The sequence below is a fragment of the Mytilus trossulus genome, chromosome 6 (genome assembly GCF_036588685.1).
Source record: "Mytilus trossulus isolate FHL-02 chromosome 6, PNRI_Mtr1.1.1.hap1, whole genome shotgun sequence".
Classification (NCBI taxonomy): domain Eukaryota; kingdom Metazoa; phylum Mollusca; class Bivalvia; order Mytilida; family Mytilidae; genus Mytilus; species Mytilus trossulus.
In genome coordinates, this window is record NC_086378.1 from 76896110 (window position 1) to 76909723 (window position 13614).

At 31.2% G+C, this 13614-nt stretch overlaps 1 protein-coding gene across 2 annotated transcripts; it reads left to right on the top strand.

Moving 5' to 3' along the window:
* The first annotated feature begins 58 nt into the window (after positions 1–58).
* LOC134723757 (thymidine kinase 2, mitochondrial-like) lies at positions 59–11779 on the top strand. Of its 2 annotated transcripts, none has more exons than XM_063587304.1 (9): positions 59–239; positions 1605–1654; positions 2691–2765; positions 3717–3770; positions 4228–4317; positions 4863–4936; positions 8644–8812; positions 9650–9730; positions 11384–11779. In XM_063587304.1, the coding sequence occupies exons 1-9, from the start codon at positions 98–100 to the stop codon at positions 11465–11467; spliced, it is 819 nt and encodes a 272-aa protein (XP_063443374.1). In that variant the 5' UTR covers positions 59–97; the 3' UTR covers positions 11468–11779. The 2 variants fall into 2 exon arrangements, with proteins under 2 accessions (XP_063443374.1, XP_063443375.1); XM_063587305.1 differs by having other exon boundaries at positions 59–221.
* The last annotated feature ends 1835 nt before the right edge of the window (positions 11780–13614 follow it).

The following is a 13614-nucleotide window of genomic DNA, read 5'->3' on the forward strand; positions in this document are numbered from 1 at the left end:
CTTTTTCGATATTCTCTGATTGTATCTATTAAATACTGTATCATCTTTCTACGTTTTTAATTGGCTAATATTTATAAGTTTTACGTTATATTTAGCCATGTCCGCTATGTGTATTGAAAATGTTTTGTTCAAAAGGTGTCTAGTCAGTAGTTTATGTACATTTGGTAGGAAGGCTTCAAGACTAGTAAACAGGGAAGACAACAGAAAGAGCATTTCTAAACGTAAACAAATATACTTATGTGTGTAACATCCAGTTAACAGCAAACACGTGGTTAAAAATATATTCACATGTTACATAAAAAGTCATTGTATTTAATTTTACACATTGTCAATTATCAACAATGCAAATAATTTAAAGGTAAAATTATATATGATCTTATATTGATCCTTTTTAAAATCTTTATATGTGATTTACTTCTCTGTTGAAATATATGAATGCATGTATGACAGAAGGTGTCACAAAATAGTCATAAATTTTATAGCTTTCTTTGGAATAAATATTACACTAGCAGTTTTGTTTACTGGTAGCTGGTAATAGTATAGATCTGTACAAAATAGTATAGATCTGTACATATATTTATTCTTCTGCTGGTAGGTCCCCCTATCTATACAAAGAAGATTATTTGAGATATATGAGATTTTGTAAAGACTATAGTTGTAAAATACTGTAAGCAGCTCAATCATTTACCATGTTTACATAAAGTGGTCAACACACATGACACAGTGTACAATATATACATGTTTTCCTGGAATATTTCAAATGCTTACTACATGTCCCTAACAGAATACTAGTACATGGTATAGAATTTTTGTTTTAAAAGGAACAATGACATGCGGAGAAAATTCCATTGGACAAAACAACCTCTAAGAACATGATGAATGCTAAGAAAAGGCGAACTAGCTACTAGACCTGAGACTACTAAGAGATGACTCTTCAATGATCTATAATATCAATTAACCCTTAAAAGAATTACTGGTAAACAGTGCAATCCTCAAAATAACACATAAAGACTGAAAACCTCCATTGATATTTATAAGACAACAATGATTAAATTCAATTAAATTTTATCATGTTTATTGTCATTAAACTTTAACAATGATTGTGTTGGGTTTGAACAAAAAATGAACAGCAAAATAAAAAACGAAACAGTATACAAAAAAAACCATGATGAGTATGGAAGTTTTGCATCTTTTTGGGCATATGAATAATTAAAAAAAAAAACATAAAATCATAAGTGTTTTATCTAATTTTCAAGCTACTCCTTTTGAGCAAAGTTTCATGTACATTAGAAAATCTAATTTGTGTGGATTTTTTTTTACAAAATACTGCCTATACATACTAAAGGGAGCACTTTTTTAGGGTCTTTCACATTATGTGCTGCAGTAATAAATTTCTTTGTTAATATTTTGAGATTAAATGTTGAACTTAAATTAAAAACAGTTTGCAAACCATAAAGATGTTTAGGCTATTTTGACATCTTATAAACTTGCAAATTTTAAGGATTTGTCAGGTGTTAATATTTATTTTAAATGAAATTAAGAAAGGAAAATGTGTTTATTTTTGTCATTAATGAAAAACTAATTTATCACACTTTATTTTTTAGGTATTATGTCAGCATTGCCAAAGAAAAATGGACACCATCAAAAGTTCACAGTAAGTTTAATGTAAAAAATAGAGCAGATTTCATTGTAATCATTTATTACATTGGTTTGAATGCTTTGATTTCCCTCGAGAAACTAATCTGGTATTTTCTTTCTGGCATCTGGCCATAGCAGCTTTGAACAAGGTGTTGTCAACAATGTTTTTTGGCATTTGAAAAAGCTTCAATTTGTCTTTTTTTATAAACAAAACAAAAAAGTTATTTAAGAAACTACTACCAGTAATCCAAGATTTCAAATACAAAAGATATTTAACTTAAATAATGTCTTTACAACCATGACAACACATCAACTTACAATTGAATTTCTTACTGGTTACATGGTTCAGTCTCTGACATTTTTTCTTTATTAATATGCAAAATGAATGTAATATATAAAGAATAACTATTAAGAGTCATGAGAGTGCAATACACATGTGACATGAATAATGACAAAAATGAACAAACATGAGTTTCTATAATTTTGACAAATTCAATCAGGATGTCCTCTGACTGTCAGATTATAATATAGGAATCAAACAAAAGGCAATGTTTTTATTGGTAAATAAAAACAACATGTAAATTGTCTAAATGGAAGTTTTTCAGGTGGAGACAACTCTTTCAAAGAATAACATAGATATAGGAAGATGTGGTATGAGTGCCAATGTGACAACTCTCCTTCCAAAGGATAATTTATTAAAGTAAACCATTATAGGTCAATGCACAGCCTTCAACATAGAGCCTTGGCACACTGAACAACAAGCTATAAGGGAAGGGCTCTAAAATTTAATACTAGTGTAAAACCATTCATACAGGAAAACCAACTGTCTAATCTATATAAAAAAAAACAATAAAACAAACCCACCTATTTGTAGAAGTAGAATATTATACCTCTTGTATGTAGCATTATTTAACATGTACAATTACATTTGTATTTTGTCATAAGGCTATAATTTTATTTAGATATCATACATGTCATAATATTAATGAGTTTTAATATAACATTACACAATATTTCTGTATTAAAAGATCACACCATTCTTTTTTTTACAGATTTGTGTAGAAGGGAACATTGCTAGTGGTAAAACTTCATTTTTAGAGTATTTTAAAGACACACATGATGTTGAGGTAGGTCTAGAAATGTTTCTGAATCTATGAAGGTAGGGCTTTATGTGAATGCCTATTAATTTTCTTGTTATATTATATAAATATAATTTTACAACATTAAACAAGGGTACATAACATGAAGCATGATGAAATCAATTTCAAATTATTCTACATTAACGATACCACTAGGAACCTCCAATAAGATGTCCTTAGAGGATATACATTACTGACATGTGTGAATATCAGCCAACTCTTACAAGGGGGTCTCATTGGGGGGGGGGGGGTCCGATCCTGGATCCTACTTACTGTTTTGTCAGATTCCGGTATCCCGCTCACACTATGTACATAAGCAATTTTCATCTTTTGGTCATTTTCCGGGATCCACTAGACCTGATTTTCCGTTTTCACGACACAATAATTTGACTCTAACGTGTCATGCTTACAAAAAATCGTCAAGCTTAAACCCCAATGAGACATACTTCCAAACTCTTAATCCTTTAATTAAACATTATTTAATTTACATTCTGTTTATATTCTCTATGTCATTTCATTTTCAATTTATATATGTATCACTGTCCTGATTACTCCTATCCATATAGCATGTCAACCTAATTATATATAATAATCCAATACCATGCTGCGAAAATTTGAGTGTTGTTGTCTTTTGCAGGGACTAATTCTACATTCTGTTAAAACAAACTTCATTTAAAATGATAACTGAGTACAAGTACAACATCACATCAATGTATGGATTTAATTATGATCATTTTGAAATATTTTCTCATTTTTGCAAAAGCAGAATAAATATCCTAGAAAAAAAATAACATTTTGAAATACACATCAGCTTATGTTGAAAATAGCAAAGATGCGATGCAAAATATATATATTGTAATGAAGGGACCTTCTGATTCCCTTTGAATCTACTTTTTTTTATCAAGAAAAACTGTGTATATAAAATATATATACTTGCAGGTGATAGAAGAACCTGTTAACAAATGGAGGAATGTTCAAGGAGGAAATATTTTAGTATGTATAATATTTTAGTATGTATAATATTTTAGCATATTGAGCTATAGTTTAAAGATTCTAGTACCTGGTAAAACAAAATTATGTGATGCTGATATTAGTATATTGATGTTTTGGAAACCTATCTAAAATGCTTTACTGTTTAAGTATATTCAAATGATATTTACAAAGGACTAGACCAATAAAGATCAGCAACTATTACATTTTTATTTTACCTTAAATCTACTTAAAAAAATAAACTCATTATAGGCACCAGATTAAATACTTTGTACAAATGTGCCCCAGATGTGCATTTGGTCTACAAAAGACTCGCCAGTGACACTCAAACAAAATAAGTTTAAATGGCCAAATATGGCAGAAAGTTGAAGAGTATTGAGGATCTGAAATCCCTAAAGGTTTTGTAAGATATAGCCAAATGTTTGATAGTATAATTATTATAAATGTGTATTTCAAATAGGCTCAGATGTATGAAGATCCAACGAGATGGTCATTAACACTCCAGACCTATGTACAGTTAACAATGTTACAGAATCATGTCAAACAACAGGTTAGTGACCTTTGACATTTCTATACTCTTGACATTTTAAATTTACAGTTAAAAAAAAGTCCTGGTCGAAAACTTATTTTAAGATAATAAAGTAATCCATCTAAACTTACCGTAACGGATACATTCTTTTGTCAGGTATCAACACAGGTAAAATCAAATGAGCTGTGCTTGAAAAGAATAAGCTCAATGAAATAAACTAACCCAAATATAATTTTTGTCATTGACTATTTCTTGCAAACATGACTGTTTCCAGGCCATTGCCTACACATATATATATATATATATACATGTGTATGTGCCTGTCCAGAGCATAGAACATTTGCCGTGCTTGACATGCTTGATGATCCCATAATTTAAATTTGTGTGGAAATTGAAACCTGTAAATTGGTTTTGAACGCTTTGAAAGTTTGAGGTAAAAGGTGATCTTTTAAATGTACAAAATATTTATTATTTTTGAGGACCATAGTTAAAAACTGCAGCATTGTTGAGGAATGTAAATATACATAAAAGTCCTATCCTGCCAATATTTTTATTTTGTTTTTTAGGAAAAAACAATTAAATTGATGGAAAGGTCAATATACAGTGCAAAGTACTGTTTTGTTGAGAACTTACATAACAGGTAACAGATTGTTTAAGGAATTAAATAAAGTTTATAGTAACTAAGAATTATTCTTAAGGCTGTATAAAAGAAAAGAAAGGATATGATGTATCTATCTATGACACAAAACCAGTTTATGCACAGCAAACAACCACAAAAAGTTAAAAGAACAGGGCTTTTATTGCTGTTCCCTAATTCAAAGTCACGGTGAGGTCTTCAACAGAGAGCAATAAAACTCTTAGCTCACTGCAAGTTTAAGATGGCCCCTACCAGAAGTTTGCTAACAAGCAACTGTCAATTTAAGAACAAAGTCATAGAGTAATGTCAATAAAAAAATTGCCTGAATGTCTTGCCATTACCAGTGAAATAGGATTTGAACAAAATATACAGGGTAAATTAAAGTATATGAATTACTACATTGATTATAAATGTGTAACTTGACTTTAACTCCTATAAATTATGCCCCATTTTAGTAGGAGTGGTGGTATACTATTTTGCTCCTTTCAGTGTGACTGTCATTTGTTTTTCGGCATAATTTGCATAATAACCATAATGAAATTTTTGTTTCATTTTCTCAGAAACTTGGAATCTGGGGTCAGTTTTGACAAAAAAAAAATTTTAACAAAGATTTATTGTAAGTATTCTGAATTGTTCATGACTTACAATCAATCTTAATCGTAAGTATTTAGCTCACCTGGCCCAAAGGGCCAAGTGAGCTTTTCTCATCACTTGGCGTCCGGCGTCCGGCGGCGTCCGTCGTCGTCGTCCTGCGTTAACTTTTACAAAAATCTTCTCCTCTGAAACTACTAAGCCAAATTTAACCAAACTTGGCCACAATCATCATTGGGGTATCTAGTTTAAAAATTGTGTCCGGTGACCCCGCCAACTAACCAAGATGGCCGCCATGGCTATAAATAGAACATAGGGGTAAAATGCAGTTTTTGGCTTATAACTCAAAAACCAAAGCATTTAGGGCAAATCTGACATGGGGTATTATTGTTAATCAGGTTAAGATCTATCTGCCCTGAAATTTTCAGATGAATCTGACATTCCGTTGTTAGGTTGCTGTCCCTGAATTGGTAATTTTCAGGAAATTTTGTTGTTTTTGGTTATTATCTTGAATATTATTTCAGATAGAGATAAACTGTAATAAGCAATAATGTTCAGCAAAGTTAGATCTACAAATAAGTCAACATGACCGAAATGATCAGTTGACCACTTTAGGAGTTATTGCCCTTTATAGTCAATTTTTAACCATTTTTCGTAAATCTTAGTAATCTTTTAGAAAAATCTTCTCCTCTGAAACTGCTGGGCCAAATTATTTGAAACTTGGCCACAATCATCATTGGGGTATCTAGTTTAAAAATTGTGTCCGGTGACCCCGCCAACTAACCAAGATGACCGCCATGGCTATAAATAGAACATAGGGGTAAAATGCAGTTTTTGGCTTATAACTCAAAAACCAAAGCATTTAGAGCAAATCTGACATTAGGTAAAATTGTTAATCAGGTGAAGATCTATCTGCCCTGAAATTTTCAGATGAATTGGACAACCTGTTTTTGGGTTGCGGCCCCTGAATTGGTAATTTTAAGGAAATTTTGCTGTTTTTGGTTATTATATTGAATATTATTAGCTCACCTGGCCCGAAGGGCCAAGTGAGCTTTTCTCATCACTTTGCGTCCGGCGTCTGTCGTCGTCCGTCGTCGTCCGTCGTCGTCCTGCGTTAACTTTTACAAAAATCTTCTTCTCTGAAACTACCAGGCCAAATTAAACCAAACTTGGCCACAATCATCATTGGGGTATCATGTTTAAAAATTGTGTCCGGTGACCCGGTCAACCAACCAAGATGGCCGCCATGGCTAAAAATAGAACATAGGGGTAAAATGCAGTTTTTGGCTTATAACTCAAAAACCAAAGCATTTAGAGCAATTCTGACATGGGGTAAAATTGTTTATCAGGTCAAGATCTATCTGCCCTGAAAATTTCAGATGAATCGAACAACCTGTTGTTGGGTTGCTACCCCTAAATTGGTAATTTTAAGGAAATTTTGCTGTTTTTGGTTATTATCTTGAAAAATATTATAGATAGAGATAAACTGTAAACAGCAATAATGTTCAGCAAAATAAGATTTACAAATAAGTCAACATTACCGAAATGGTCAAATGACCCCTTTAGGAGTTATTGCCCTTTATAGTCAATTTTTAACCATTTTTCGTAAATCTTAGTTATCTTTTACAAAAATCTTCTCCTCTGAAACTACTGCGCCATATTAAACCAAACTTGGCCACAATCATCATTGGGGTATCTAGTTTAAAAATTGTGTCTGTTGACCTGGTCAACCTACCAAGATGGCTGCCATGGCTAAAAATAGAACATGGGATAAAATGCAGTTTTTGGCTTATAACTCAAAAACAAAAGCATTAAGAGGAAAACTGGCATGGGTTAAATTGTTTATCAGGTCAAGATCTATCTGCCCTGAAAATTTCAGACGAATCGATAGTCAATTTTTAACAATTTTCATAAAATTTGTAAATTTTTACTAACACTTTTAACTGAAACTACTGGGCCAATCATTATAGATGGGGATATATGTACGCAGCAAGAATGTTCAGTTAAGTTAGATCTACAAACATATCACCATCACCAAAACACAATTTTGTCACGAATCCATCTGTGTCCTTTGTTGAATATTCACATATACAAATGTACCAAGGTGAGCGACACAGGCTCTTTAGAGCCTCTAGTTATAGATATAGGTAAACTGTAAACAGCAATAATGTTCAGCAAGGTCAGATCTACAAATAAGTCAACATGACCAAAATGGTCAGTTGACCTCTTTAGGAGTTATTGCCCTTTAAAGTCAATTTTTAACCATTTTTCGTAAATTTTATATATCTTTTACTAAAATCTTCTTCTCTGAAACTGCTGTGCCAAATTGATCCAAACTTGGCCACAATCATCATTGGGGTTTCTTGTTTAAAAAATGTGTCCGGTGACCTGGCCATCAAACCAAGATGGCCGCCACGGCTAAAAATAGAACATAGGGGTAAAATGCAGTTTTTGGCTTATAACTCAAAAACCAAATAATTTAGAGAAAATCTGACATGAAGTAAAATTGTTAATCAGGTCAAGATCTATCTGCCCTGAAATTTTCAGATGAATTGGACAACCTGTTTTTGGGTTGCGGCCCCTGAATTGGTAATTTTAAGGAAATTTTGCTGTTTTTGGTTATTATATTGAATATTATTATAGATATAGGTAAACTGTAAACAGCAATAATGTTCAGCAAAGTAAGATCTACAAATAAGTCAACATGAACGAAATGGTCAATTGACCCCTGTAGGAGTTATTGACCTTTGTAGTCAATTTTCAATCTGCTTCCTTTGTTTAATATTCACATAGACCAAGGTGAGCGACACAGGCTCTTTAGAGCCTCTAGTTTTGTGAAACCAACTCCAGAAATTTATAAAATTTGGTATCAAGCTTCAATGCCAATCAACTCCCTGTCAATCAATTGTTTGAAGCAGGGTATTATGTATGACAAAGAGCTCACTTTTAAACTGGTGTGTTTCAATTTAAATTAATAATGAAATTTTATATTTTCTTTCAACTATTATTTGTAAACTTTTCCTTAGTTTATCAAGAGATATGAACATTTTTCTTGTTGAAATCAAAGATATTTTAATTACATTAACTATGTTACATATTTTGTATGCTCTATATTTCAGTGGTAAAATGCCTGATTTAGAGTTTGCAGTTTTAAGTGAATGGTTTGATTGGATTTTAGATTTCCACAAGTGTCCATTAGATTTGATTGTATACCTACAGACAACACCAGAAATAGTTCACGACAGAATTAAGAAACGACAGAGGAGAGAAGAACAAACAATCCCAATAGTGAGTGATAAGTTACACACTTGACTCCAAGAAAGTTAGACACTAGACACTAAGAAAGTTTCACACATGACTCAAAGAAAGTTACTCATTTGGCACTGAGAAAGTTACACATTTGACACTTAGATTAGTTAAACAATTGACACTAAGAAAGTCACAGACTTGACACTTAGATAAGTTACACACTTGACACATAGAAATTTACACTCTTGACACTAAGATAGTTACACACTTAACAAATAAACTAAAATATTTCCATGTGAAAAATGTTACCTTAGCCGTATTTTGCACAACTTTTTGGAATTTTGGATCCTCAATGCTCTTCACCTTTGTACTTGTTTGGCTTTATAAATATTTCGATTTGAGTGTCACTGATGAGTCTTATGTAGACCGAACACGCATACTTAATTATATTCGTGGTACTTTTGATAACTAAAATCTAAAGAGGTTCCTGCAATTTGACAGGCTTAATAACATGAAGTGGATTTGAATAATGTTTAGAGATCACAACCCTTCTTTTTCATGTTTTTACTTGCTCTTACAGCAATATACAGTGAACTAACAAAGTAACTTAAAGTGAATAAAAGAACAGACAGTACAAATCAGTACAGAAAAACGTACTTTACTTGATAGTGACCTAATTGATAAACAACATCAATCAAAGTACAAAAGAAACAACAAACTCTGTTAAAATGTCAAAGAATGTTTACAGTTGCTGAAAGCATCAACAAAACCCTTTACATGCTGATTAAAGAATATATGCTGTTCAATATATATTGATAAATTGATTACTACTAAAAATGATTCAGTTTATGATATTTTTGTTTATTATTTTTATAGGAATACTTACAAACGTTACATAATCTACATGAAGATTGGTTAATTCATCAGAGAAAATTCCCTGTTCCATGTAAAGTATTAGTATGTATCACTATATTATATTATATATATATATATGCGTTTACTTTAATTTCTACATTGGCTAGAGGTATAGGGGGAGGGTTGAGATCTCATAAACATGTTTAACCCCGCTGCATTTTTGAGCCTGTCCCAAGTCAAGAACCTCTGGTCTTTGTTAATCATGTATTATTTTAATTTTAGTTTCTTGTGTACAATTTGGAAATTAGTATGGCGTTCATTATCACTGAACTAGTATGTATTTGTTAAGGGGCCGGCTGAAGGACACCTCCGGGTGCGGGAATTTCTCATTACATTAAAGACCTGTTGGTGACCTTCTGCTGTTGTTTTTTCTATGGTCGGGTTGTTGTCTCTTTGATACATTCCCCATTTCCATTCTCAATTTTATATATAGCATTATGGCAAATTACTTGCTTTTGACCTCTAATTGATATACCCTACAGTTCTAAGGTGTTTAACCCCTCCTTCAGTTATCTTGGTTTCAGAATATTTATATCATATTGCAATCTTACTTTAATAAATGGTTACAGTTTTGAGAGGAAGTCTTGAGTTTTTCTTAGCGACACAGAGCTTTCTTTGTAAAGGACTGGTAGAAAGAGGAATCTAACCCTTCAATATATTTGTCAATGTCAAATCATTATTATTGTTTCAAAAGAATGCATTTAAATCATTGTTTGGATGTGTTGTGATCGTATTTCAGTATGTGATTGTTCTCTGGTATTTAGATAAACCCTGATGTTTTGAATAAACCGGTTATATGTGTTCATTGTTGTTAGAATATTGTAAATATTGTATGATAATTATTGTATGACCTGTTTACATTAGTCTGTGTATATTTTAGTTACGTTCAGTTCCTATTTGGAAATTCCGCGAGTCATTGGGTTTTACGGGAAAAAGGGCGTGTTTTAATGTCAGCCGGAACTGTGAAGAAATAAACTTGAGAAGCTTAAATTTAAATGCCCAGCTTATCGGATATTTTTCGGAAAGCAAAGCTTTATTCTAAATTGGGGATTCATTTAGATCTAGTATTTAACGTAACCTTATTTAAGTACGTATTTGTATTTTATTTACAGATTGCCAGTATTTACTTCGTCATAAAACGGTGAAATCCTTGACTGATATTTTCTGGAGTCTGAGTCAATGTTGTTTTAAACTAGGGGGTTTCCACATTTATATTTGGCAATCTATTTATATTCTATGGATATTTATTATTATCTAAGCGTACTTAACGCAGATTATTTGATTATTTAACTATTCTTGTATTGAGATTGATTGTGATATTCTATGTTTTCATGAAAGTCGGAAGTAATAATAACGATTTTGAAATTGAAGAACGTTCTTGACTTTTTATTTGCATTTTGAATAGTTTTGACAAACTGCTCGCAAAACGCATACATTCAAAATAGATGCATAAACATGATTTTAAAACCAAATTTATCAGAAAGTTAGGTGAAATGTATGCTGTGTAACATGCCTAAAACTTTTGTTTACCCATCTTCGATTTTTCATGGACAAAATTATTTATTTATAAAATTATTAAATTGTTAGGATTAGACATTTACAGTACCTCATACATAACATATTGATATTGAAGCAGTGATTTACATGGGATGATTAAGAACATGACAAAACTCATTTATTTATTATTTGTTTCAGACATTAGATGCTAATTATGAATTGGACTACATGCACAAAGTATTTGAAGAAAATAGAAAGAAAATTATGTGTGACAGTGGTTGAATCAGAAACAAACAATGATATCACTGCCAAATGATATGAACTCAGTGTAAGGAAAGACTTACAGCTTCAAGTTGGGATACATCATGATTGTGATATGACTTGTGAGGTTGTGTTTCTCAGCAGCAGAAAATGCTAATGATCCTGGTGATTTATAGATCCATTGCTATGGTGACAGATCTTGCAATTTATCTGATATATTAATTATGGGCTACTAGTTGTTGTGCTTTTGGTGTATAATGATGTATTTTTAATGCAATTTAAACGTTAGAGAATGATTGATTAATTTCATGGAGAGTGAAGCAAATTTTTATCCCCCCCCCCCCACCATAGGCAAGGGAGCATAAAGCTTTACCCTTGTCTGTCTGTATGTCTGACTGTACATCTGTACATCAGTTCTACTGTACATCTTTACTTTCTAGATTTGGTTTCTGTTCTTTAAATCTGAAAAGATATTGATTGTTTAAATGCCTAATCTGGTGCAGTACAAGTGAAACTGAATTTAAAACATTTATAATTCATATTTCTCTGGAAATTATTTGAAATAAAAAATTAGGTCTAAAAGCAATATCTTGCCATTTAAATATAAGTTTAATGTAATGTTACTTTTTTCTTTCACTTGTTATTCAGTTGGAATTAATTAGAAGGCAGATGAAATGAATATTCGACATATGTAGGTGCAATCTTATTACACGAATCTAAGGCAAAGGAGATGAAATTCATCTATTTACTTATTTATCATTTTATAGTCACTTTGAAATAAGGTTAAAAAACATCTTTATATATTATTTTTTTAATGCAAATTATCACCCAGCTTGTATCAAAATATCAGAAAAATGACATAACTAGAAACTGGAAAAATTAGCATGTTTTGCTTTATAAATTTGATGAAAAATTAAGATTGAAACCTAACTGCTTTTATATTTTTTTATCAACACTGACCAGTGCTTGTATGCAAAAAACTTTTGGAAAAAAAATACAATTTTTATTTTGAAAGTTTGAAAATAAATATTTCTAGCATATTTGCAAAACTTAATATTCAATCTTAGTTTTGTATAATTACCCAAATAAATATAAGAATATTTTTTAGTAAATCATTTCAACCTGACAATGTTTCACAAAACCATCAGAATCACATTAAAATATTTACATTTAGTCTACACTAAGACATTTTTTGTTTTTTTCAAGTCTTGATTTCTTTATTATTGTGACTTGACAAAAGTGTTCAATATTTTCCATATTATACCTCATTTATTGTTCAAAGGAATATTTTAGTTGTTAAAATGTATTTTTATTTAAATGTATTACAATAAAAAAAAACTGATAAGAAATGTGAGTTGATATATATATATAGATTCTTACATTGATACCAGTGGATTATCAGAATTATGCCACCGAGATAGTTAAATTATCAATTTTAAAGTCCAAGCCTGTTGTCTTTATAATAACATTATATGTGTCTGAAATATTGTCTATGATTGATTACTTCATGGGTGTTTCCTTTACACTGTCTCAGCACAAAAAGGCTTATCTTTGATGTGAAGTTATATGCAATAAACAATATTTCTGAAAGAGTGGACATGGATAACTCTACTTTGTACATTCATGGTTAACAAGTTTATCTCTGTTCTGACATCTTATATATTACTGTTATTTTCCTTTCATTGGAGGAAAATTGCTTTTATTGCTGGAATGTGACAGAACAATTATTCCCCCTTCTGCACTTTAATGTTATGATAATGTTAGGTTCTATGGCAGCAGCCTCCTCAAGGCTTGATAACATTTGTTTATAAGGAACCACTGGTAAGACTATCAGATTTATTATACAATTGCAGTATAACTGGAACATCTCATTTCCGTTGATTTTCTTTTCGAGTAAAATAGATTACTCAGTATAGTTTAAAAAATTGTAATTATGTGATTTCAGTGATATAGCTTTTGCACATCTCATTTAAATTCATGTAGATTTATCAGCTCACAATATTTGCCATGGTGCATCAACTTATTCAAGTTTGTATGGTACATTTGAAATATTATAGTCATTTTGAATTGGTGTCTTTGAATAACATTGGTCTGTAATATGTATAGTATGTGTGGTACCCAACACCTTCACTAAAATTAATTTAGCTTGTTTAATTTTCCCAAAAAAA

Bases quoted from the DNA above. Each gene is read 5' to 3' on its own strand.
- LOC134723757 (XM_063587304.1), top strand. From the start codon at position 98: ATGTCCGCTATGTGTATTGAAAATGTTTTGTTCAAAAGGTGTCTAGTC. The intron at 1,655-2,690 runs GTAAGTTTAATG...TTTTTTTTACAG, and splicing joins GACACCATCAAAAGTTCACA to ATTTGTGTAGAAGGGAACAT. The intron at 4,318-4,862 runs GTTAGTGACCTT...TTTGTTTTTTAG, and splicing joins AGAATCATGTCAAACAACAG to GAAAAAACAATTAAATTGAT.